The sequence below is a fragment of the Cetorhinus maximus genome, unplaced genomic scaffold, assembly GCF_964194155.1.
Source record: "Cetorhinus maximus unplaced genomic scaffold, sCetMax3.hap1.1 HAP1_SCAFFOLD_1518, whole genome shotgun sequence".
Taxonomy (NCBI): domain Eukaryota; kingdom Metazoa; phylum Chordata; class Chondrichthyes; order Lamniformes; family Cetorhinidae; genus Cetorhinus; species Cetorhinus maximus.
In genome coordinates this window covers 1-25,704 of record NW_027597459.1, presented here as the reverse complement: position 1 = coordinate 25,704, position 25,704 = coordinate 1, and the positions used below count along the sequence as shown (strand labels likewise).

Below are 25,704 nucleotides of genomic sequence, written 5' to 3'. Positions count from 1 at the left end.
AACTACTTACATAATTCTGCATTGCCACTCCATGTATAGAGGGAACAAGAGATTAGAAGTGAGGCTATTCCTCCCTGCAGCAGAGGAATATTTGAATGATTAAGGATTTTTCACTGACTCTGGTTGAAATATAGCTTCCTCACTGTTCTAACCGGTCACACCAAGGGTCAGAAACACTGTTCACCTGTTGGTTCTGCGATAATGTGAAGACAATGCCCAATATTACTCTGGCCAGGGATCTGCTTCATGTTGTGCACACAGCCACGCCACAGGTTAGGAAAAAGGAAAAAAAAAGTGTCTTTTTATTAATATACAGAAGGAAAGCATGAGATTGTAAATAAAACGGCAACATCTGTCCAGCAACCAATTGCCACCCCCCCCACAACTGCAATGTCTCTTAATCCACTCCGTACCAGTGTCAGTCCTTGGGTCAGTAAGTTTCATTTGGTTATCGTGTTTCTGCAAGAGAAAGGCAAGACTTAAAACACAGCTTTGGAAACAACAGTCCCTCCTCCGAAGGTCTGAACATAAGAAACGAGAGTTGGAATGGACCCTTCAGCCTCTCCTGCTCCGCCATTCAATATGATAATGGCTGATCTTGGACTTCAGCTCCACATAATCCCTCAGACCAAAACTCTGCCAATCCCAGCCTTAAATATATTCAACGATGGAGCATCCACAACCCTCTGGGGTAGAGAGTTCCAAAGATTCACAACCCTCTGGGCGAAGAAATTTCTCCTCACCTCAGTCCTAAATAATCAGCCCCTCATCCTGAGACTCTGCCCCCGCGTTTTAAATTCCCCCGACCAGCGGAAACAATCTCTGTGCCAGTCCCCTTCAGAATCTTGCATGTTTTTATAAGATCATCTCTACCATCTAAATCCAGGAGAATATAGACCCGATTTACTCAGCCTCTCGTCAAAGGACAGCCCCCTCATCCCAGGGACCAATCTAGTGAACCTTCGCTGCACTGCCTCCAAGGCGAGTATATCCCTCCCTCAAAAATAAATAAATATTCACTTAAAAAAAACACACACGGACAACGCAAACAGGACCCCATCAGACTGGCTCACGTACACGTTCATGCTCTTGCCGCTCCCGCTGAGGACGATGTAGGGCGTTTTCTGCGCTTTCTGCTTCTCCTGCAGGAGAGCCACGGTTCCCAGGGGTGTATCACTGGAGCTCATCTTCCTCAGCAGCTGAAACAAACACGACTCGAGGTTCAAATAAGACAGGACGGTCACCGGACGGCTGGGTCGACCCACTCCCAGGGGAAGCCCTCCTCCCTGGGCTTTGCCACTCTCGCTGGGGTGAGAATCAGTAATAGTCGCTCAGTGGTCCCTGTCAGGTACCCGCACGTCAGGTGAGGAGAGCCTTTAGGATCAGTGTGATGCCCGTCTATGTGTGATTGCAGAATGATTTGCACAGGTTCAGACATTTTGAAGAGCGGGCAATTTGGAGAGGGAGTTGGGAGTGTGGCCGCTCATCAGTGAGAGAGGGGGCAGGGGTGGAAAAGGCAGAAAATACATTCGACTCACGTGTTCCTCTTCAAGCTTTTTCATGCGTTTTTCAGTCTTCATTTTCCCAGATCCTTTTCCATGGAAACGATGAGAAAGTTGCCTGAAGGCCTGTTTGTAACCGACAGTTATCAGTTTGTTACAAAGTGCACAGCCAGCACATCTCAGCCACGATCGCGAAGGAGAAGTGCCATCCCCCAAACTCCCCTCCGCACCATGCAGGAACAGCCCGGCTGATTGGCACCCCATCCACCACCTTAAACATCCCCTCCCTCCGCCACCGACGCACAGTGGCAGCAGTGTGTGTACCATCCACAAGATGCACTGCAGCAACTCACCGAGGCTGCTTAGGCAGCACCTCCCAAACCCACGACCTCTACCATCTAGAAGGACAAGGGCAGCAGACGCATGGGAACACCACCACCTGCAAGTTCCCCTCTTAAGCCACACACAAATATATCGGCCATTCCTTCACTGTCGCTGGGTCAGAATCCTCCCCAACGGCACTGTGTACCTACACCACAGGGACTGCAGCGGTTCAAGGCAGCAGCCTCCACCTTCTCTAGGAACAGTTAGGATTGGACATCCCTGAAATTAATTTATTTTTAACAAAAATGTGGGTGCCACAGATAGCAGAGCAGAAAAGGTGCCAGAGAGGGACAGAGAAATGACCGCTCTGAGCTTAAACCTAAAAAAACTAGCAACCAGAACAGGGAGCTTAGTAAAAACCTGGAATTATCTTGGTAGATTGTAAAGGACAGACTTGCATTTCTACAGCACCTTTCACCACCTCGGGACGTTCCAAAGCGCTTCATAGCCAACAAAGCACTTTCGAGGCGTAGTTACTGTTGTAACGTAGGAAATGCTGCAGTGGGTAGGCCCTCTGCAAGCTCCCAGAAAAATCAATGAGACAATGACCAAGTAACTTGTTTTCACTGATGTCAGTTGAGGGACCAGGGCACGGGGAAGAACGACCCCACCCCCACCCCCACCGCTCTTTCAATAGCGGCTGTGGGATCTTTTACAGCCCACCCCGAGGGGGCAGACAGGGTCTCGGTTTAACGTGTCACCCGAATGATGACACGGTCAGACAGTGCAGCACTGGGAGCGTCAGCCTGGATTGTGTTGTGGGATGGAGTTTGGTTCTTTTTGTTTTAAACAAAAACACACAAGCCTAGGATTACAATTTCCAACTTGCCTCTTTCGGAGTGAGTCTTCTTCCTGATTCATCCACGTAATCGATCTTCACGTCTGGCCTGTACGCCTCCTTCTCCTTGAACTCCTGTGTGAAGCCGCGGTACTCCTCTCTCCGACTGTACTTGTCATCTATCAACCTGCACCAACGTAGCACAGTTAGAGAGTCACTGACCGGTTCAGTGAGGCCCACACGAACAGGTGCAGGATTTTGTCATCCCAAAATATTTAGACATAACAATTAGTTAGAGATACACATGGGGGTGAGTCAAGGGCAGTGTCCCGGAGCCATCCCTCCATCTGGACCAGCAATACACTGTGGCTACAACAGCAGGTCAGAGGCTGGGGATTCTGCAGAGTAACTCGCCTCCTGACTCCCCAAAACCTGTCCACCATCCACACGGCACAAGTCCAGAGTGTGATGGGATACTCTCTACTTGCCTGGATGAGTGCAGCTCCCACAACACAAGAAGTTTGACACCATCCAGGACAAAACAGCCCCGCTTGATTGGCACCCCATCCTCAAACATTCACTCCCCCCACCGCCGACGCACAGTAGCAGCAGTGTGTGTACCATCTACAAGATGCACTGCAGCAATTCACCAAGACTCCTTAGACAGCACCTTCCAAACCTGCGACCTCTACCACCTCGAAGGACAAGGGCAGCAGGCGCATGGGAACACCATCACCTGCAGGTTCCCCTCCAAGCTGCACACCATCCTGACTGGGAACCATATTGGCCGTTCCTTCACTGTTGCTGGGTCAAAATCCTGGAACTCCCTACCTGCACCACATAGACTGCAGCGGTTCATGAAGATGGATCATCACCACCTTCTCAAGGACGATTAGGGCTGGCCTTGCCAGTTATGCCTACATCCCATGAATGAATAAAAATAAGCAATGCCGTTATCTAGGCTCAGAGCTCCGCCTCATGGCCCCGCCCCAGGCTCGGAGCTCCGCCTCATGGCCCCGCCCCAGGCTCGGAGCTCCGCCTCATGGCCCCGCCCCAGGCTTGGAGCTCCGCCTCATGGCCCCGCCCCAGGCTCGGAGCTCCGCCTCATGGCCCCGCCCCAGGCTCGGAGCTCCGCCTCATGGCCCCGCCCCAGGCTCAGAGCTCCGCCTCATGGCCCCGCCCCAGGCTCAGAGCTCCGCCTCATGGCCCCGCCCCAGGCTCAGAGCCCCACCCACCATGGACCAATTGCTTACATCTTGTCCTCAATAGCGTAAACTGTTGATGGGAGAGTCTTGACTGATGACCGGACTCGGGCTACTTTCTGCATCGTCGTGTCGAGGAGACCTGAAACAGGAAGGAGCAGAGTCACAGGCGCCCCCTCACTGGCGGTGAGGATTGGAAAAAAAAGAGTTCACCTTAAACCCGCACACCCCGCTGCTGAAAACTCACCACATATTCCTACCCCCAAATCTTCTACTCTGCTGCCAAAGGTCCAACCCTCCCCAAGGGAACCCCCTGCGATAACTTCACTCGCAACCCTGAGCAGTGGTCAGCTATTCCACTAAGGCAGCTGCAGAGGCAGCCTCGATCCTGCCCTCCCTCCCTCCACCTGGTATTGATATGTTCTCCAGCAGGGGTCACTGGGTATCAATTCAGGAGAAGGAAACCCAGCTGCTACAGGGACACATGGGGAGACTCCAGCATCCACTGATTGGCAAACACGGCCGAGGGGGGGAGGTGGAGCCTGACAGACATTTTCCCCAAGTTCACAGCATCGTACGGCACAGGAGGCCACTCGGCTAATCGCGCCTGGTGCTGTCCCTCTGAAAGGGCGATCCAATTCGGCCCACTCCCCACAGCCCTGCAAGTTTCTGCCCTTCAAGTATTTCTCCAATTCCCCCCGCCTTTTGACAGTCCCTATTGAATCTGCTTCCGCCGCCCTTTCAGGCAGCGCCTTCCAGATCACAACAACTCGCTGTGTAAAAAAAAAACATTCTCCTCATCTCCCCCTCTGGCTCTTTTCCCGATTCTCCTCAATCTGTGTCCCCCTCTGGTTACTGACGCCCCCCACCCCCGCCACTGAAAACAGTCCTTATTTACTTTATTGAAACCCCATATGATTAAATCTCCCCCTTAACCTTTTCTGCTCCCAAGGACGACAATCCCAGCTTCTCCATGTAACTAGGGGTTGTAGCGGGCATTAGTCCGCAAGTCACGGCTACGCTGGCCTATGCTTCTACAATAACCAGCTCTCTCTCTCTCTCTCCACCCTCGGATCAGAAAGCGGAAAAGGGTTTTGGGGGGGGGGGAAGGGGGGGTGGCTTCCCCGATCGATTAACCTGCCTTTGTTCCTGCAGAGATGCAACGCGGCTGCTAGCCCGCAGTTCACGATGGGCTCTTCATCCAGGATGGTGGTGGACGTGGCCAAGAACTGAGAGAGAGGGAGAGGGGGGGGGAGAGAGAGAGAGGGAGGGAGAGAGAGTAGGGTTTGGGGGTGGGGGAGAAAGAGGCAGTGAAACACAAGATATAAAAGGGTTGTAATGGTATACAGTGTCTTTCAGAACCTCAAGAATCACTTCACAGCCAACAAAAAGCTTTATGTTTTGGAAGTGTGTTAAGCTGGAAATGCGCACAAGATGCAAACATAAAAAATGTCGAGGTTCTCTGTTATTTTACAAAGTGACATTGGCTCATGGTATATATTAGGTGCAAGCCACAGTTAGAACTCACCCCCTGCTTCTCTCTCTCAACAGTGCCCATGGGGTCCTTTAGAGCCTTGTGAGAGGGCAGACAGGGGGGGCGTCGATTTAATGTCTGATTTGAAAGATGGTGCCTCTGACAGTGCAGCTCTCCCTCAGTGCTGGCACTGGGCGTCCTGGGCTTGAGTTTGAGCTCAAGTCCCTGGAGTGGAACGCCTCGACTGAACCCCGCCCCCCTTAACCTTCTCTGCTCTAAGGAGAACAATCGCAGCTTCTCCAGTCTCTGCACATGAACTGAAGTCTCTCCACAGGAACTGAAGTCTCTCTCATCCCTGCCACCGTTTGACTAGGAGTCAAGTCAAAACCTTCCACGCCCTCTCCAAGGCCCTGATATCCTTTAAAAAGTGTGGGACCCAGAATTGGACACGATTCTCCAGCTGAGGCCTCGCCTCAGGACAGGGTCATATTGGTAAGGCAAGTCTAGAAATGCAAAGACTGCAGAGCCAACCTTTGTACCCCCAAACCCCCTCCCCGATAAGGAAATAATTGGCCGTCGCTTGCCTTACCTCTGGTTGCTTCTTCTCCTCGTCCAGGTTCACTGTGCTCCAGCCCACCGTCTCATCCCGGTCCATCTCCATCTCATCATCTGATAATTCCTTGTTCTCCACCTCAAAGTCCTGCATGGAGAGGGGGGTGGGGTTAAGGGAATAACACACACTTCAGCATCAGTCCGAGACTGTGACCACGCAGAACCGTCGTCCCCTCTACACTGTCCCCAACAGCACAGGGTTAGATACAGAGTAAAGCTCCCTCTACACTGTCCCCATCAAACACTCCCAGGACAGGTACAGCGCGGGGTTAGATACAGAGTAAAGTTCCCTCTACACCGTCCCCATCAAACACTCCCAGGACAGGTACAGCACGGGGTTAGATACAGAGTAAAGCTCTCTCTACACTGTCCCCATCAAACACTGCTCACACTCACCAGCAGCTCCTCCTGCTCTTCCCGGTTGCCAGCCAGCCCATAGGTTGGGATTTCTCCGAGCGTCCGGCAGAATTCCGACGTGGCATTGAAGACGATCAGCCCCTTTCTCTCCAACTCATCTGCATCCTCATCCTTACGTTCAGACTTCAGTTTCTTCGCAATGTCGACGACCTGGCAGCGAGGGGAAAACAGGTTTTTTTCTTCCTGATTTTTGGAACACGGGCAGCCCTTCTTGGGAGCAGTGTCCGCTACGGCTTCACACAGTGGAAACAGGGATCTAAACCCAGTCCCAAACTCCCAGCTCCGCATCAGACCACAGTGACTCACTCAGTAATTCTCACTTGGAAGGGAAGGGTCTAGGTGGGGTAGAGGAACAAAGGGATCTCCATGGACAAACACAACGATCACTAAAATGGCAACAGAGGTTAGCAAGGGCACAAAAATAAAGGTAAAACTAAACACCAGGCTTCACTCCTAGAGGGACAGAATTGAAGAGTAGGGCAGTTATGCCAAACTTTTATTAAATCTCAGTTAGGCCACACTTAGAGCACTGCATGCAGTTCTGGTCACCATATCACAAAGTGGGTATAGAGGCACTCGAGAGGGTGCAGAGAAGATTTACAAGGATGGTAACAGTAATGTGTGGGTATACACATCAGGAAAGTACTGACAGGTCGGGTCCCTTCTCTCTTGAGAAGAGAAGGCTGAGGGATGACCTAACGGAGGTGGTCAAAATCCTGAAAGGTTTTGATCGAGTGGATGAAGAGAGTATGCTTCCCCTTCTGGGGAACAGCAGGACTAGAGGCCGTCAATATAAGATAGTCACCGAGAAATCCAACTGGGAATTCGGGAGAAACTTCTTTGCCTAGAGAGTGGGGAAATGTGGAGTTCGCTGCCACAGGGAGTGGTTGAGGTGAATAGTGTAGCTACATTTAAAGGGAAACTAGACAAGTATAACGAGGGAGAAGGGGATAGAGGGTTACGATGGTAGATTCAGATGGGGAAAGATGGGAGGAGGCTTGAGTGGACCGATATGGACTGGCTGGGCCGAACAGCCTCTTTCTGTGCCATATATATATATATTCTGTAATCCTATGTAAACCAACTCAAGCTCCCTTAGTCACACACTGGGTGAAAGTTCCAGCCAGCACAATGATCCATGTCAGATTCAATCTGAGGGTTTATGCAGGGTCCTGTGCGAGTGCTGTCTGCAGTCCTTGACAGGAGGGACACTGGCCCCTGCTGAGATGTACAAGTGCACAGGGAAAGCTCAGGTACAGGATCACTGCATCATTCAATGGGGTAAACTGATTTGGCTGCAGGTAAGTTGTTGACCCCACCCCACAACAGCACATTCCCAACCAGGGGCTGGTGCAGCTCCTTTTTGACGGGGATGGCTCCTGCCTCACCTTGTCAGAAGCCTGTTTGTGCGACTGTCTGAGCCGCCGCTGCTTCTCCAGTTGTTTCTGGAGCTCCATCTCGGCCTCATCCTCCTCAATGGCCACCGGAGAGTCAGGAGCTCTGGCTTCATCTGAGGGGGGAAAAGACATGGCAGGCTGGTCACACGATGCTGCTTCGCAACCCCCACACCGCCCCCCCCCACCAATTCCACATTAAACAAGAACATGAACGTTACAGCTCCATCTTTCACACTGCTGCGCCGTCGGAGGGCCGGCAGCCAGGGGGCGCCGCACCGCGCCGTCGGAGGGCCGGCAGCCAGGGGGCGCCGCACCGCGCCGTCGGAGGGCCGGCAGCCAGGGGGCGCCGCACCGCGCCGTCGGAGGGCCGGCAGCCAGGGGGCGCCGCACCGCGCCGTCGGAGGGCCGGCAGCCAGGGGGCGCCGCACCGCGCCGTCGGAGGGCCGGCAGCCAGGGGGCGCCGCACCGCGCCGTCGGAGGGCCGGCAGCCAGGGGGCGCCGCACCGCGCCGTCGGAGGGCCGGCAGCCAGGGGGCGCCGCACCGCACCGTCGGAGGGCCGGCAGCCAGGGGGCGCCGCACCGCGCCGTCGGAGGGCCGGCAGCCAGGGGGCGCCGCACCGCGCCGTCGGAGGGCCAGCAGCCAGGGGGCGCCGCACCGCGCTCAGCAGCCAGGGGGCGCCACACCACACCGTCGGAGGGCCAGCAGCCAGGGGGCGCCGCACCGCGCCGTCGGAGGGCCGGCAGCCAGGGGGGCGCCGCACCGCGCTCAGCAGCCAGGGGGCGCCACACCGCGCCGTCGGAGGGCCAGCAGCCGGGGAACCTTTAAGGTAGGTAAATCATCCTGAGGTATTTCACAGGAAGGAAAATCGGGTCAAAATTTGACCCCGAGCTACAAGTTGATATTAGGGACAATTGATCAAAAGCTTGGCCCAAGAGGCCATTTTTAAGAAATGTCTTAAAGGAGGAGGGAGAGAGGAGAGGTTGAGGGAGGGAATTCCAGAGCTCAGGGCCCCAGGCAGCTGAAGGCACGGCCGCCAATGGTAGAGCGATGGGGAATCGAGGGATGTTCAAGAGACCAGAATTGGAGGAGCGCAGAGATCATGGAGGGTTGTAGGGGCTGGAGGAGGTTACAGAGATAGGGAGGGTTGTAGGGGCTGGAGGAGGTTACAGAGATAGGGAGGGGTGTAGGGGCTGGAGGAGGTTACAGAGATAGGGAGGGTTGTAGGGGCTGGAGGAGGTTACAGAGATAGGGAGGGTTGTAGGGGCTGGAGGAGGTTACAGAGATAGGGAGGGTTGTAGGGGCTGGAGGAGGTTACAGAGATAGGGAGGGTTGTAGGGGCTGGAGGAAGTTACAAAGAGAGGGAGGGGTGTAGGGGCCGGAGGAGCTTACAGAGATAGGGAGGGGTGTAGGGGCTGGAGGTGGTTACAGAGATAGGGAGGGGTGTAGGGGCTGCAGGAGGTTACAGAGATAGGGAGGGTTGTAGGGGGTTACAGAGATAGGGAGGGTTGTAGGAGGATACAGAGATAGGGAGGGGTGTAGGGGCTGGAGGAGCTTACAGAGATAGGGAGGGGTGTAGGGGCTGGAGGTGGTTACAGAGATAGGGAGGGGTGTAGGGGCTGCAGGAGGTTACAGAGATAGGGAGGGTTGTAGGGGGTTACAGAGATAGGGAGGGTTGTAGGGGCTGGAGGAGGTTACGGAGATAGGGAGGGTTGTAGGGGCTGGAGGAAGTTACAAAGAGAGGGAGGGGTGTAGGGGCTGGAGGAAGTCACAGAGATGGGGAGGGGTGTAGGGGCTGGAGGAGGATACAGAGATAGGGAGGGTTGTAGGGACTGGAGGAAGTCCGCAGAGATAGGGAGGGTTGTAGGGGCTGGAGGAGGTTACAGAGATAGGGAGGGTTGTAGGGGCTGGAGGAGGTTACAGAGATAGGGAGGGTTGTAGGAGCTGGAGGAGGTTACAGAGATAGGGAGGGTTGTAGGGGCTGGAGGAGGTTACAGAGATAGGGAGGGGTGTAGGGGCTGGAGGAGGTTACAGAGATAGGGAGGGGTGTAGGGGCTGGAGGAGGTTACAGAGATAGGGAGGGTTGTAGGGGCTGGAGGAAGTTACAGAGATAGGGAGGGGTGTAGGAGCTGGAGGAAGTTAGAGAGATAGGGAGGGTTGTAGGGGCTGGAGGAGGTTACAGAGATAGGGAGGATTATAGGGGCTGGAGGAGGTTATGGAGATAGGGAGGGTTGTAGGGGCTGGAGGAGGTTACAGAGATAGGGAGGGTTGTAGGGGCTGGAGGAGGTTACAGAGATAGGGAGGGGTGTAGGGGCTGGAGGAGGTTACAGAGATAGGGAGGGGTGTAGGGGCTGGAGGAGGTCACAGAGATGGGTAGCAATCGAGGAGGGATTTGGAAACAAAAGATGAGAGCTTTTAAATTGAAGTGATGCCGGACTGGGAGCAGGCGTAAATCAGCGAGCACAGTGAGGGACGGTGACTGGGTACTTGGAGCCAGTGCAATTAGGACACTGTGGGGGGGAGGGGTTGTGGGCAGCAGAGTTTCAGGTGAGTTTGAGTTTACAGAGGGTAATATGTGGGAGGCCAGCCAGGAGTGGGTGGAATATTTGTATATAGCGGGGAGGATGGGGGAAAAATGGATGACAAAGGCATTGCCGAGGGTTTGAGAAATGATGGTTCAGTAATGTCCTATAGGGCCAGAAAACCGCTGTCTTTCCCCAGTCTGGCCAAGCTCATGTTTGTAAGTGGCACTGCCAACCCACCCCAACCGTGGCACCCAGGCAGACATACCATCACTGATGTCCATGCTTTCCACACGCATGTCATCTGACACGGGTTGTACCTCTGGATCGGCAGCCTCTGCTTCTTCTGTGTTGCCTTCTGCCTCTGCTTCGCTATTGAACTTCCAGCCCCGGCCGCGATCCCTGTCAAAGGTGACATATCAGAATGAACACCTCACATATCCCGAGTGGGGCAGGATGGGGTGGGCGAGGAGGAAAGAGAGAGAGAGGGGGGGGGGCTGGGGGGTGGGGCGGCGAGAGAGATAATGACATTGACTCTAATTATGATAATTCTAGATCTTTTCAGTTAATGGAATGTGGGTGTCGCTGGCAAGGCCAATGTTTGTTACCCATTCCTAATTGCCCCTTTCAGGCGGTGGTGAGCTGCCTTCTTGAACCGCTGCACTCCGTGTGGTGTAGGTGCACCCACAGCGCTGTTAGGAAGGGGCGGTGGGAAGTTCCAGTGACGGTGAAGGAACGGCCGATACATTTCCAAGTCAGGATGCTGAGTGGCTTGGAGGGGAACTTGCAGGTGGGGGTGCTCCTCATGCGGCTGCTGTCCTTGTCCTTCTAGGTGGTAGAGGTCGTGGGTTTGGAAGGAGATGTCAAAGGAATATAAAGCTAGTCTCAGTGATGGGTGACCGTGAAACTACCATCGATTGTTATAAAAACCCACCTGGTTCCACTAATGCCCTTTAGGGAAAGAAATCTGCCGTCCTTACCCGGTCTGGCCTACATGCGACTCCAGACCCACAGCAAATGTGGTTGACTCTTAAACTGTCCCCTGAAATGGCCGAGCAAGCCACTCAGTTCAAGGGCAATTAAGGATGGGCAATAAATGCTGGTCTTGCCAGCGGCACCCACACCCCATGAAAGAATAAGACTGGCGGACAGCAGAGGGGCAGTCAGGGTGTAAGGGCTAGAGATGCGACCCACCTGGACCCGTAGTCCGTGACGGTGCTGTCGTGTCCGCGGGCAAGGAGGTCCTCGGCTTTCAGTGCCGTTTCCTTCTTCCGGATTTTCTTCACCCTCCGCTTTGTTTTCTTAAATGTGACCTGAGAGAGAGAGAGAGAGAGAGAGAGAGAGAGAGAAAAGAGAGTTAACAGCGTGGCCTGAGCCCGAGCATCACGATGCAGCATCCCGAGCCAGGACGCTGACTGCCGCCTGCCTCACCATCTCCTCCTCGGTGTAGAACTCCGACGCCACCTTCATCTGCGGCATGTCCAGGGTCTGTGCCTGGTTCCGCAGGGTCTCCCGGATCTGCTGCAGCTCCCTCTCCCACGAGCCATCCGCAGTCCCGCCTGACTCCAGCTTGAAGGACTTCTTCTTCTCCCCATCGATCTCCTCGTCGTACTTGGATAGGATCGACTTGGCTTTGAACTTCAAAAGAAAGCAGAAGAAAAAAAAAAGTGTCAAGAGGCCAATCACCACATCGGGCTGTGCTATCCAAATAGCCCCACTCCTTCCCTTTCTCCTTTTTGAGTATTCGTCCAATTCCCCCCTTTTGAAAGTCCCTATTGAATCTGCTTCCGCCGCCCTTTCAGGCAGCGCCTTCCAGATCACAACAACTCGCTGTGTAAAAGAAACCCTCATCTCCCCCCCTCTGGCTCTTTTACCGGTTCTCTTCAATCTGTGTCCCCCTCTAGTTACCGACCCTCCTGCCACTAGGAACCGTTTCACCTTATTCACTCTATCCAAACCCTTCCTGATTTTGAACGCCTCCATTCAATCTCCCCCTTAACCTTCTCTGCTCTAAGGGCAACAATCCCAGCTTCTCCCAGTCTCTCCGCGTGAACTGAGGTCCCTCATCATAAAACTACGCTCAATTTCATGTCGCAGACAGGCCATTTGGCCCATCGGGGTGCACGTTGGCGTTCATTTTCTGCAAGAGGCAATCAATGCTTCCACAAGGAAATTGAGGGCAACAAACTTGCGGCGCTATGGGGAACAGAAGCACTGTCCACCGACTGCAGGGTTTGGGGCAGGGAGCAGGTGAATCAGCCAGGGTTCCTGCTCTCGATCACTGTCCAGTAAACCCCAGGGTTAGGGAGAGAGAGGGGGAAGAATCAGCCAGGGGTCATGGTCATGATTACTGCCCCATGACGTCCTACTAGGAAGTACAACCGTGAGGGCAGGGTTAAGCTGGCCTGAGATTCCCTATGTAGTTGAACAGCATGAACAGCCGAGATTGGGAGGTCATGGTGGAGTTGTATAGAACCTTGGTGAGGCCACAGCTGGAGTACTGTGCGCAGTTCTGGTCGCCACATTATAGGAAGGATGTGATTGCACTGGGGTGGGGTGCAGAGGAGATTCACCAGGACGTTGCCTGGGATGAAACATTTAAGTTATGAAGAGAGGTTGGATGGACTTGGGTTGTTTTCGTTGGAGCAGAGAAGACTGAGGGGCGACCTGATCAAGGTGTACAAGATTATGCGGGGCATGGACAGGGTGGATAGGGAGCAGCTGTTCCCCTTAGTTGAAAGGTCAGTCACGAGGGGACAGAAGTTCAAGGTGAGGGGCAGGAGGTTTAGGGGGGTGGGGGATATGAGGAGAAACTTTTTTTTACCCAGAGGGTGGTGACAGTCTGGAATGTGCTGCCTGGGAGGGTGGTGGAGGCGGGTTGCCTCACATCCTTTAAAAAGTACCTGGATGAGCACTTGGCAGGTCATAACATTCAGGGCTATGGGCCATGTGCTGGTAAATGGGATTAGGTCAGTAGGTCAGGTGTTTCTCACGTATCGGTGCAGACTCGATGGGCCGAAGGGCCTCTTCTGCACTGTGAGATTCTGTGATTGTGTGTTATTTGGCAGGGTTGGAACAAAACCCATGCTCAGTTGAAGGATATATCAGGACTGACTGGAGTGGTGTAATGAGGGCCAGCAAGTGTACAATGGGCCAAATGGCCTCCTCCTGTGTCAAAATAATTCAATGAGACTCCTCTCACCTTATTTCATCTCACCCTATCAGCATATTCCTCACTCCCATATATTTTGTGGTGGGGATGGAGGCTGGGGCAGGGCTACTGCTTCTCTCTCACTCGTCCTCGACAGGGCCTGGCCTAGATAAGATGCTCCCTGCTTAACCAGGCCACCCCTTTCTTTCTCCAATATCTGAGCATGGGTTTGGTTCCAACCCTGCCAAAAAACTACCAATCGCGGCTGTTCAACTACATGGGGAATCACAGGCCAGCTTAACCCTGCTCTTACAGCCGTGCTTTCATGTAGGACATCATGGGGCAGTAATCATGACCACGAACCCTGGCTGATTCTTCTTCTTTCTGCCTTTAACCCTGGGGTCAGTGGACAGTAATCGGGATCAGGGACACTGGCTGATTATCCCCCTCACCCTGACTGATTCGCCCCTCTCTACCCCTAACCATAGGGTCACTGGACCGTGATGGGGGGGGCAGGAACCCTGGCTGATTCCCCCTCTCTCTGCCCCTAACCCTTGGGTCAATGGACAGTGATCGGGGGCAGGAACCCAGGTTGATCCTCCCTCTCTCCACCTCTTACCCTGGGGTGGGTGGACAGGTAATCAGGGGCAGGAACCCTGACTGATTCTCAGCTCTGCGCAGTCAGCTGAACTCGGCTAACAGAGCATGGACCTTTCTCTGTCTGGATGAAGGGACCTCAGTTCCCCTTGCCGAGCTGCAGTGGAGTCCAGAGCGAGCTACAGAGGCACGCGCGTTGAACCCACCACCACCATGTCGTCCACGCTCTCTTCCTCCTCGTAGGGCTTGTAGTCGGGTTTCTTTTTCTTCTGCTCCACGTTCTTGTCGGCTCGCTCCTTATCCAGGATGTTGACGTTGACGAGGACATCATCCTCTTCGTCCAGGACCCCTGAGGGGGGAAACAGGCGAGACACAGGGTTATGCAGCATAGTACCATCTTCCATCCCACCTCCCTCAGCGAGAGCTCCATTCTGCCCTTACACCCTCTCTCTCTGAAACACCTTCCCCCGACTTTGTAAGTCATTCCACAAACCCCTCCTCTTATAAAACTAGCTAATTCTGCTGCTCCCATTGTAGTTTCTAACAGCCCTCCATTTAATATAAAAAAAGACTGCTCACCTCTTCCCTGATTCTTCAGAAGCTGGCCTTCAATTATAATAGTGGAGTGTACTTTTTTTAAAATTACAAAGCGCATAGCATTGCCTCAGAGGTGGGTGCAGCTTGATCATTGGCTGTTCACAGGGAGGCCATTCAGCCCCTCGAACCTGTTCTACCATTCAATTAAATCCTGGCTGATGTGTAATCTTAACTCTATTTACCAGCCGTAACCCTTACCCAATGAAAATCCTCACATTTTGAATATTTCGATCTTTTTTCTCTTCTGGGGAGGGGCGGGGTTCAATTTTTTTTCTGGAAGACTTGCTTCCCAACGTTACCTGATGCTGGCTGGTTTTTTTAAAAAGGGTTTTAATTTTCATTTCCCTCGCCCCGCTTACCTTTGTCCTTCAGGGTCAGCACGACCGCCTCTCCCTCCTTGAAAGCCTCAATACTGTGCTGGACAGTCAGCCCCTGCAGGTCCTGGGACGTGTAAGCAGACTTGGAAAGAGAGAGGGCAGTAAAGTGGTTACCATCACGGTCCTGCTGTGGGCTCTCAAACTCTGATCGCCCGCTGTCACGGAACGCACCTAGGGCACACCGTTGTCAATAGCGACATTCTTCTTCTGCCACGAGCTAAGCTCTTTCACACTGCCGCCTTTCTTTCACAAACAACAAGGTCCCTCGGGGCGCCGGGTTCAACAGCACGGGGACCCACCCTCCAGAAAATTCAACTTCGAGGGGCAGGTTCTGACTGCAGAAGCCCCAAGCAGATCTACTAGGGGAACTGTCTCAGAACACACGAACTAAGGGGACTGGGCCACACGGCCCCTGGAGCCTGCTCCGCCATTCAATAAGATCATGGCCGATCTTAATGTAACCTCCCGCCTACCCCCAATAACCTTTCGCCCCCCCTCTCCCCCCTGTTCATCAAGAGTCTATCCAGCTTGGCCTTAAAAATAATCAAAGCCTCTGCTTCTGCTGCCTTTTGGAGGAAGAGAGTTCTAAAGGCTCCCTACCCTCAAAGACAAAGGCTCCTCCTCATCTCGGTCTTAAATGGGCAACCCCTTATTTTTAAACAGTGACCCAGGCCAAACAACCATCGAGGTGCTCAGTACAAACGATGCAGGAACGCCCAAGATAAAAACAGCCTGACAAACCTCTGCACTGCGCCTCATCCTTGGGAGAACACTGCGGACGAGCGTGCAGGCAAGCGCTGAAATTTCATTCAGCGCGCTCCAAGGACCATCTCCGCCAAACTCGCAACATCCGACGTGCCCAGACGCAGGTCAAAGGTGGCACAGTCGGACAAGTCCCCCCCAAGCACCAACAACGACAATATGAACTGCCAGGAGAGCCACCATCTTCTCAAGGGGCATTCAGGGGCGGGCAATAAATGCCGGCCTAGCCAGCGACGCCCGCATCCTGTAAACGAAAAAAATAGCAAAAAAAAAAAAACGTCCATGCAGGTCTCACATCGGACTATTCGGCCGTGACAGGACCACAGAAGACGATGAAGCCGCTTCCGGCTTGGATAAGCTCAAATAACGAGTCAGCCCCCATTAGGTTCTGGGAGTGGGAATGCAGTCAATAAGGGGGCACGAGGGTCCAGTGGCTATGCGACTTAACTAGGAATGCACAGGCTGGGACTAATGATAATCCGGGGAACGGGAGTTCAGATCCCAAACAAAGCAACTGGGGGATCCAAATTCAGGCGTGAGTGAAAGGCTGGGACCAGGAAAAGGGACCGCGCAGCTGCCAGATTGTCGCAAAAAGCCCAAATATTCATGAATGTCCCATTGGGGAACCTGCTGTACCAACACAGTCTGGGCCTTGTATGTGACTCCAGACCCTGGAACGAACGGCGGGCTGTCTCTTAGCCACCCTCTGTCCTGGCCGGGTATGCCACTTGGTTGCCACGTGACACCGTCACAGGGCATTGAGGGATGGGACAATAAACGGCGGCCGTGGTAGCGATGAATCCTTCCTATTTCAAACTAGTCTAGGTTTCAGGTTGGGGCTGAGGGTGGGATTTTCAGTTTAAGGGTGGATCTTATTGGGGGAAACCAAAATTGGTGGGTATGCATCTTGAATGAACCCCTACAAAGTTCCAATGACAGATTGTATTCACCAGGACTGATATCCTACCAGGTCAACACCTCCGAATATTCCCTTTACACTAGGAATCTTGGAGCAAGTTAGGGAGGTAGACAACATTTGAAAATTTTATATACTCCTACACAGTGGAGCCCTTATCACACGGCACAGGGTTAGGTACAGAGTGATGCTCCCTCTACACTGTCCCCATCAAACACTCCCAGGACAGGTACAGCACGGGGTTAGATACAGAGTAAAGCTCCCTCTACACTGTCCCCATCAAACACTCGCAGGACAGGTACAGCACGGGGTTAGATACAGAGTAAAGCCCCCTCTACACTGTCCCCATCAAACACTCCCAGGACAGGTACAGCACGGGGTTAGATACAGAGTAAAGCTCCCTCTACACTGTCCCCATCAAACACTCCCAGGACAGGTACAGCACGGGGCTAGATACAGAGTAAAGCTCCCTCTACACTGTCCCCATCAAACACTCCCAGGACAGGTACAGCACGGGGTTAGATACAGAGTAAAGCTCCCTCTACACTGTCCCCATCAAACACTCCCAGGATAGGTACAGCACGGGGTTAGATACAGGAACGGTTCTCAAACCTTGGTTGAAGGACAAAGGAGTTAGTAACCACAGACCCCGCCACCCCCGTCACATCCAGATGATGGGATGGGATATAAGACTAATAATATTCTCTGTGCGTGTCCCTCTCCTGGGCGAGAGCACCAAGCCACACTGCACTGCCCGTGGAAGCCACCGCCCATTCACCCCCACTTCAACTGGGACGTACACTGGTCACAGCTCCCTGAGCAATCTCCCATCCGCAACACAGGACCCCAAACCCCCACCTTTCCCGCCCCTCCAACAATGCAGAGTTTGCGATGTACAGTGATCCTTTGTTCACCTCCATTCCCCAACACCAACGCCGGGCAGCCTCTGCACTCTGAATTAATGCCAGCCCCCTTCCCCCACAATTCCCTTTACAGGGTTTGTCTCAGTGGTGGTTGGTGGGGTTGGGAGAGGTGGGGTGAAAGCGTCCTGACCCCTGTCCCAGCAACATTCAGGCTCATGCACCCCACCTCCCCCAAGCCCCAAAAAACACCAAGCCCCCCTCACCTGTCTCTGGGTTTGCAATTCCTCCTCGATAATGTTGCTGATGCCAAACTCTTCGTCCATCTCCTCAAGGAGTTTCGCCTGGAATCAATTTACAAAAGATCATACATTATTCACTGAGCCCAAAAAAGGGATCGAGGAAAAGGTCTTCAACTGAAAAGACATTGTAAATAATTGGACTGCATCTTGGCGGTGGCTCGGGCTGCTGCTGATGCACGACACACGTGCACACAAAACGGTCCAAATCTCCACTCCTGGTGGCCCAGGTTCCTCCGGGGGTCCCTGCGTCCTCAGCTGTGGGGGGGGGAAGTGTTTGTGCAGTGTCAGCAGGTTGTGACCCCATTGCCCCCACTCACCCTCTTCTCAGCCATCTCCTTCTCTCTCTGCAGTTTCCTGCTCTTCTCCACCCAGGCCATGGCATTGTCAAGCCAGGCATCGTCGTCTCCCAAAGATTTCACTTTCCTGCCAGGAAACACAGGGCAAGTCAAACTTTGCAGAATCGACAACGTTTAAAAAAGAAAAAAAATAATTATTTGTCAGTGAGAGGCGGGCGAGGGCAGGGGCCAGCATTCATTGCCCATCCCTAATTGCCCCTTCAGAAGGTGGGGGTGAGCTGCCTTCTTGAGTCGCTGCAGTCCATGTGGTGTAGGTACACCCACAGCGCTGTCAGGGAGGGAGTTCCAAGATTTTGACCCAGCGACAGTGAAGGAACAGCCGATATATTTCCAAGTCAGGATGGTGAGTGACTTGGAGGGGAACTTGCAGGTGGTGGTGTTCCCATGTGTCTGCTGCCCTTGTCCTTCTAGATGGTAGAGGTTGTGGATTTGGAAGGTGCTGTTGGAAGAGCCTTGGTGAGTTGCTGCAGTGCATCTTGTAGATGGTACACACACTGCTGCTACTGTGCGTCGGTGGTGGAGGGAGTGAATGTTGAAGGTGGTGGTGGGGTGATGGGATGCCGAACAAGCGGGCTGTTTTGTCCTGGATGGTGTCGAGCTTCTCAAGAGTTGTTGTTGGAACCGTACTCATCCAGGCATGGGCAATAAATGTTTTGCAACGTCCACATCCCACAGATGAATGAATGTACTGTAGCCCAGTGTTACTATTGAATCGACTGGCTTCGCTGAGTTGGCTGGGTGGCTAGCGCATGGTTCAGACTAACAACAACAGGGTGGGTTCAATTCCTGTTCCAGCTGAGGTGGACTTGGGACTTGCCTCTTTGCCCTGCTCCCGAGAGTGGAAGTCAACAGCAAACCACCACTGACAAAACGGCCAAGAAAACATCTCAGGATGAAGCATCAGCAAACAATGAGACAAGGATCCCCCCACCCCGCCTCAGGCACACCACATCATTGAATTTACTGTCACTGGGGATACTGTCTGTAAACATACCCGTCAGGCAGATGTTCATTAAACTCCCCCTCCTCCGCCCATTCTTTTATTTCTTTATTCTTTCACGGGATGTGGGCGTCGCTGGCAAGGCCAGCATGTGTTGCCCATCCCTCATTGCCCTGGAACCGGGTGGCTTGCCAGGTCATTTCAGAGGGCAGTTTAAGAGTCAACCACATTCGCTGTGGGGTCTGGAGTCACATGTAGGCCAGACCGGGTAAGGACGGCAGATTTCCTTCCCTAAAGTGAACCAGGTGGGTTTTTTTTTAGAACAATCGATGACAGTTTCACAGTCACCGTTACTGAGACTAGTTTTATATATATATATTAGTATTGGGATTTAAATTTCACCAGCTGCCGTGGTGGGATTTGAACCCGTGTCCTCAGAGAATTAGCCTGGGACCTCTGGAGTCCTAGTCCAGTGACGTTACCACTACGTCACCATCTCCCCCCAATCAGAATTCACAGCGACACAGAGCCCAGAGGGATATGGAAGTCTCTCAGACCTACCCTAGCTTCTGGTTCAGGAGGCGCTTTTCCTTCAGAGCGGCAAGCTTCACCCGGATGTCTTCTTGCTGCTTCGCGGCGAGGGGGTTAATCGCCGGGACAAGAACCGGGTCCTCTTTCGTCCCGACCTCGTCTGCGAAAGGAGAGAGAGAGAGAGAGACAGAAAGAGAGAGGGAGGGGGAGGGGGGAAAAATGAACACACGTTTCTACAGAGTCTTTCACCACCCCCAGGTGTCATGAGGCACCGCACAGGCAATGCGGCGTGTCACTGCTACATTGGATAAATACTTGGAAACTAAAAGATTTGCAGGGCTATGGGAGGAAAGAGCAGGTGGGGAGTGGGAGGCGGGGGATAAGTGGGACTAACTGGATAGAACTTTCAAACAGCTGGCACAGGCACAATGGGCCGAATGGTTACATTACGTGCGAAAGCAGCCAATTTGCGCACAGCAAGATCCCACCCACAGCGGCGTGACAATCAGCAGTGACGGGGGAACGAGGGATAAGCATCGGAGGGGGGAACTCCCAGACTCTCCTCCCAGTAAGTGGCCGGGTGTGGGATCTCTTACATCCACCTGGGAGGAGCCTCGGCTTAACGTCTCACCTATAAGATGTCACCCCCGCACCCCCACCCCAGAAGCACGGCCCTCCTTTGGTGCTGGCACCAGGAGCGTCGGCCTGGATTACAGCCTTGAGCCTCTGGGGTGTGACGGGCCCACAAGCCTCCTGGCTCAGCATCGAGAGGGTGCGGCCCAGTGAGTCGTGGGAGAGGCAATGTTAAAGCAAAGGGGAAAGCTGCTGCTGGTGCTCCCTCCAATACTAATCTCAAAAACAGTGCCCACCTTCAAATCCAGAATCCTCACAGCACCTCCAATATCCTTCCCCAGGTCTCAAACTCAAACAATTGCCCTCCCGCAGTCTTCCCCAGAAGGCTATCTAAACCCCCCCGGGTTGGCATCTTCTCCACCTACCTAGTCTTCATTCTCTCTCAGCGCATGAGACGACCATTCGGTCCATCGTGCCTGTGCCAGCTCTTTGAAAGCTCTATCTAGTTAGTCCCACTCTCACCCCCCGCCCCCCCACCAACCCACCCGCTCCTCCCCCGCATAGCCCTGCAAATCTTTTAGTTTCCAAGCAGTTATCCAATTCCCCCTTTTGAAAGTTCCTGTTGAATCTGCTTCCACCGCCCTTTCAGGCAGCGCCTTCCAGGTCACAGCAACTCGCCGTGTACAAACATTCTCATCTCCCACTTTGGTTCTTTCACCGATTCTCTTAAAATCTGTGTCCCTCTGGTTACCGACCCTCCTGCCGCTGGAAACAGTTTCTCCTTATTCACTCTATCGTAACCATTCCTGATTGTGAATGCTTCTTAAATCTACCCCCCCAACTTCCGCTGCTCCTAGGTGAAAAATCCCAGCTTCTCCAGTTTCTGCCCATGAACCGAAGTCTCTCTCATCCCTGGTAAACCTCCTCCGCATCCCCTCTATTCAATCTTACTGATACTCTGATTCTCATCAACCCCCCCCACAAACAGTGCACTCTTATTTCGAGAAGGAAACGGGTCAAAATTTCACTCACTCTTTTTGGATTCATGTACCTCCAGTGGCTTCAGCCCAAGTTTGGCCCTCAGCTTGCTGTAGGGAACACAGGAGAACAATTAGAAAGAATTCCATTGTTACACAGTGGCATATATATCTACACATACATAGTATCAGAGCTAATGAAACACTTCTGAAACACAGTGACCGGCGTAATGTAGAAAACTTGGTAGCCAATTTATGCAAAGCAAGCTCCCACAAACATCAATGTGAGAATGACCCAGGTCATCTGCATCATGAATGCTGGTTGGGAGATGAATATTGGCCCCAGGACACCGGGGAGAACTCCCCTGTTTGTCTTCCCATATCAGCTGTTGCATTCTTTTTTACGTCCACCCGAGTGGGCAGAGGGGGTCCTAGTTTAACGTCCCATCCGAAAGACGGAACCTCCAACAGTACAGCACTCCCTCAGTACAGCACCGGGAGTGTCAGCCTGGATTTTGTGGTCAAGTCTCCGGAGTGAGACTCAAACTCACAACCTTCTGACTCGTGGGGTGGGGTAGCAGCGGCAGCAGGGAAGAGAGATCGTGCACCCGCACGAGCGAGAGAGAGAAGTGTACAACACACTAAGTTATGGCTGACACTGCACTGGTCCTCAGTGACTATTCAGAGAAGACAGGGTGAGATGAAGCTGGGGTGGGAGTTCACATGGCCCATAACAACGGCATGGAACCGATGGGCCTGTTTCTGTGCTGTAAATTCACTGCTCGGAGAGGAGGGGCCAGTTACGGTGATATTCACTCACTTCGTCTCTTCGATGCTCAGAGAGGCATTCGCAGCACCCGATTTCGTCCCAGGAGCTGAAAGTTGAGAGAATGTGAGGTAGGAAGAGATTTAATTAACGTGTGACAGAAAACACAATCGCCCACCCCCATTTTATAGGTATCCAGAAAACCCACAACAATTAGCCACAACCCTGTATAACGCACGATTAACCCCATCCCAAACCAAACCCCTCGGACAACCAGATCACATGGACAACCCCATCCCCTCAGCCACCCAAACCCCCACTCAGTCACCCCCCTCACCCCCAATCTCCTCTCCTCCGTCACCCCCCCTCCGTCTCCCCCCCTCCTCTCCTCCGTCTCCCCCCCTCCGTCTCCCCCCTCTCCCCTCCTCCGTCACCCCCCGTTCCCCCCTCTCCCCTCCTCCGTCACCCCCCGTTCCCCCCTCCTCTCCTCCGTCACCCCCCGTTCCCCCCTCTCCCCTCCTCCGTCACCCCCCGTTCCCCCCTCTCCTCTCCTCCGTCACCCCCCGTTCCCCCCTCTCCTCTCCTCCGTCACCCCCCGGTCCCCTCTCCTCTGTCACCCCCCGTTCCCCCACTCCGTCACCCCCCTCTCCTCTCCTCCTCCGTCACCCCCCTCTCCTCTCCTCCGTCGCCCCCCGTTCCCCTCCTCCGTCGCCCCCCGTTCCCCTCCTCCGTCGCCCCCCGTTCCCCTCCTCCGTCGCCCCCCGTTCCCCTCCTCCGTCGCCCCCCGTTCCCTCCTCCGTCGCCCCCGTTCCCCTCCTCCGTCGCCCCCGTTCCCCTCCTCCGTCGCCCCGTTCCCCTCCTCCGTCGCCCCCCGTTCCCCTCCTCCGTCGCCCCCCGTTCCCCTCCTCCGTCGCCCCCCGTTCCCTCCTCCGTCGCCCCCCGTTCCCCTCCTCCGTCACCCCCCGTTCCCCTCCTCCGTCACCCCCCGTTCCCCTCCTCCGTCACCCCCCGTTCCCCTCCTCCGTCACCCCCGTTCCCCTCCTCCGTCACCCCCCGTTCCCCCCTCTCTCCTCCGTCACCCCCCGTTCTCCCCTCTCTCCTCCGTCACCCCCGTTCCCCCCTCCTCTCCTCCGTTCCCCCCCTCCTCTCTTCTGTCACCCCCCCCGTTCCCCCCCTCCTCTCCTCTGTCATCCCCCGTTCCCCCCCTCCTCTCCTCCGTCATCCCCCGTTCCCCCCTCCTCTCCTCCGTCACCCCCCGTTCCCCCCTCCTCTCCTCTCCTCCGTCACCCCCCCGTTCCCCCCTCCTCTCCTCCGTCACCCCCCTCGTTCCCCCCTCCTCTCCTCCGTCACCCCCCCGTCACCCCCCCGTCCTCTCCTCCGTCACCCCCCGTTCCCCCCCTCTCCTCTGTCACCTCCCTTTGCCCCCCCACCTCTCCTCCGTCATCCCCTCGTTCCCCCTTCCCCTCCTCCGCCACCACCCCCCCCCGCCCGCATTCCCCCCCACCTCAGTCACCTCCCATTCCCCCCCACCCCACCTCAGTCACTCCCCCTCCTCCACAGTGACGCCCATTTCACCCCCTCCTCCTCAGCCACCACCCCCCCCCACCAAGGCGGGGTCTCTCTCTCTCTCTGACCTGTCTCCTCGGTCTTCTCCTTCTTGATGCGCCGCTCGGGCTGACTGTCCCCCGGAGCCGCCCGGCGCTCCCTGTCCCGGTGCCGGCGACCCTCCCGCTCCCGGCTCGCCGCCCGCTGCTTCCGCTCCTTGTGTTTGTGCTTCTTGTGTCGGCCCGAGTCCTCGGCGCCGCGCTCGCGCTCCCGGTGCTTCTTGGAGGAGCCCATGGTCCCAGGCCCTGGGCGGGGGCGCGCGCGCAATGTATATACCAGGAACGCGCACTAGACCCTCGAGCGCGCGCGGGCACTAGAACAAGGAGCGCGCTCGAACACTCGGGGACGCGCGGCGCAGGGAGTGCGTGCGCACGCGCTTACATTCCGGGTAGGTAATATTATCGGGATCGCGCACCGGCCCCTCTCGAGAGCGCGCGAAAACGTCCGCAGCGTCTTATTCGGCCACGGGAATGCGCCCCGCTTATCGGGAGCGCGCAGTCAATCGGACTGCGAAGGCGCGTTTCTTCCTCCACCGGGGACGCGCACTCCTCTGACTCTTGGTGTCTCGGGGAGGGGGGGCGCGCTCCCGTTAACCAGAGGATTTTCCTCTCCGCCGGTCTCTCCGGTAAAACGTCGCCTTCAACCAAGATGGACGCGCACTTCCGTTTAACCCTTCACCCCCCCCGTACTGACACCACATCCGCTCGACCCTTTTCCTCCCTCAGACACCCCCGCCGCCCGACGTCACGTCCGTGCGACCCTTTAAACAACACCGCCGCCGCCTCCGAACGTCAGTTCCGGTATGCTCGCCCCGCCCTCTTAAAGCGGCGCAGCCCCGAGAATTGTATATTTTTTCAGAAGGACTCAGTGTCACTCTTTTTGCCGTTCTGCTGTCCCGAATGTGCGATCCGAGCCCAATTCCTCCATCCTTGAAGTTCTGCGTGTGCCCGCATTTAAAGTTGCACAATGCAAAATCCCCCACCTCCTGCACAAAGTGGGATCCCCCCACACTCAACATCTGTAAAGCGTGGACTGGGGTAAAGGAGGAACCTTTGCCCCCGACACGCTGGGAGAACCTCCCTAACTTTTAGTGTCCATGTAGAGGGAGCTTTACTCTGTATCTAACCCCGTGCTGTACCTGTCCTGGGAGTGTTTGATGGGGAAGGTGTAGAGGGAGCTTTACTCTGTATCTAACCCCGTGCTGTACCTGCCCTGGGAGTGTTTGATGGGGAAGGTGTAGAGGGAGCTTTACTCTGTATCTAACCCCGTGCTGTACCTGTCCTGGGAGTGTTTGATGGGGACTGTGTAGAGGGAGCTTTACTCTGTATCCAACCCCGTGCTGTACCTGTCCTGGGAGTGTTTGATGGGGACAGTGTAGAGGGAGCTTTACTCTGTATCTAACCCCGTGCTGTACCTGCCCTGGGAGTGTTTGATGGGGAAGGTGTAGAGGAGCTTTACTCTGTATCTAACCCCGTGCTGTACCTGTCCTGGGAGTGTTTGATGGGGACAGTGTAGAGGGAGCTTTACTCTGTATCTAACCCCGTGCTGCACCTGTCCTGGGAGTGTTTGATGGGGATGGTGTAGAGGGAGCTTTACTCTGTATCTAACCCCGTGCTGTACCTGCCCTGGCAGTGTTTGATGGGGACAGTGTAGAGGGAGCTTTACTCTGTATCTAACCCCGTGCTGTACCTGCCCTGGGAGTGTTTGATGGGGACCGTGTAGAGGGAGCTTTACTCTGTATCTAACCCCGTGCTGTACCTGTCCTGTGAGTGTTTGATGGGGACTGTGTAGAGGGAGCTTTACTCTGTATCTAACCCCGTGCTGTACCTGTCCTGGGAGTGTTTGATGGGGACAGTGTAGAGGGAGCTTTACTCTGTATCTAACCCCGTGCTGTACCTGCCCTGGGAGTGTTTGATGGGGACGGTGTAGATGGAGCTTTACTCTGTATCTAACCCCGTGCTGTACCTGTCCTGGGAGTGTTTGATGGGGACGGTGTAGAGGGAGCTTTACTCTGTATCTAACCCCGTGCTGTACCTGCCCTGGGAGTGTTTGATGGGGACAGTGTAGAGGGAGCTTTCCTCTGTATCTAACCCCGTGCTGTACCTGTC

At 54.6% G+C, this 25,704-nt stretch overlaps 1 protein-coding gene across 1 annotated transcript; it reads right to left on the bottom strand.

Annotated features, from left to right (window-relative positions):
- Nucleotides 1–279: 279 nt before the first annotated feature.
- Nucleotides 280–24,286, bottom strand: LOC144676332 (U4/U6.U5 tri-snRNP-associated protein 1-like). The gene is made up of 20 exons (XM_078536775.1): nucleotides 23,626–24,286; nucleotides 22,046–22,100; nucleotides 21,281–21,336; nucleotides 19,706–19,835; nucleotides 18,166–18,271; nucleotides 17,813–17,890; nucleotides 14,991–15,090; nucleotides 14,241–14,383; nucleotides 11,718–11,924; nucleotides 11,481–11,599; nucleotides 10,555–10,688; nucleotides 7,758–7,879; nucleotides 6,349–6,519; nucleotides 5,930–6,040; nucleotides 5,008–5,095; nucleotides 3,918–4,008; nucleotides 2,716–2,851; nucleotides 1,539–1,628; nucleotides 1,078–1,199; nucleotides 280–459 (listed from the first exon to the last, which is right to left on the bottom strand). Exons 1-20 carry the CDS (start codon nucleotides 23,828–23,830, stop codon nucleotides 441–443), a joined length of 2,283 nt encoding a protein of 760 aa, XP_078392901.1. The 5' UTR covers nucleotides 23,831–24,286; the 3' UTR covers nucleotides 280–440.
- Between the last annotated feature and the right edge of the window lie 1,418 nt (nucleotides 24,287–25,704).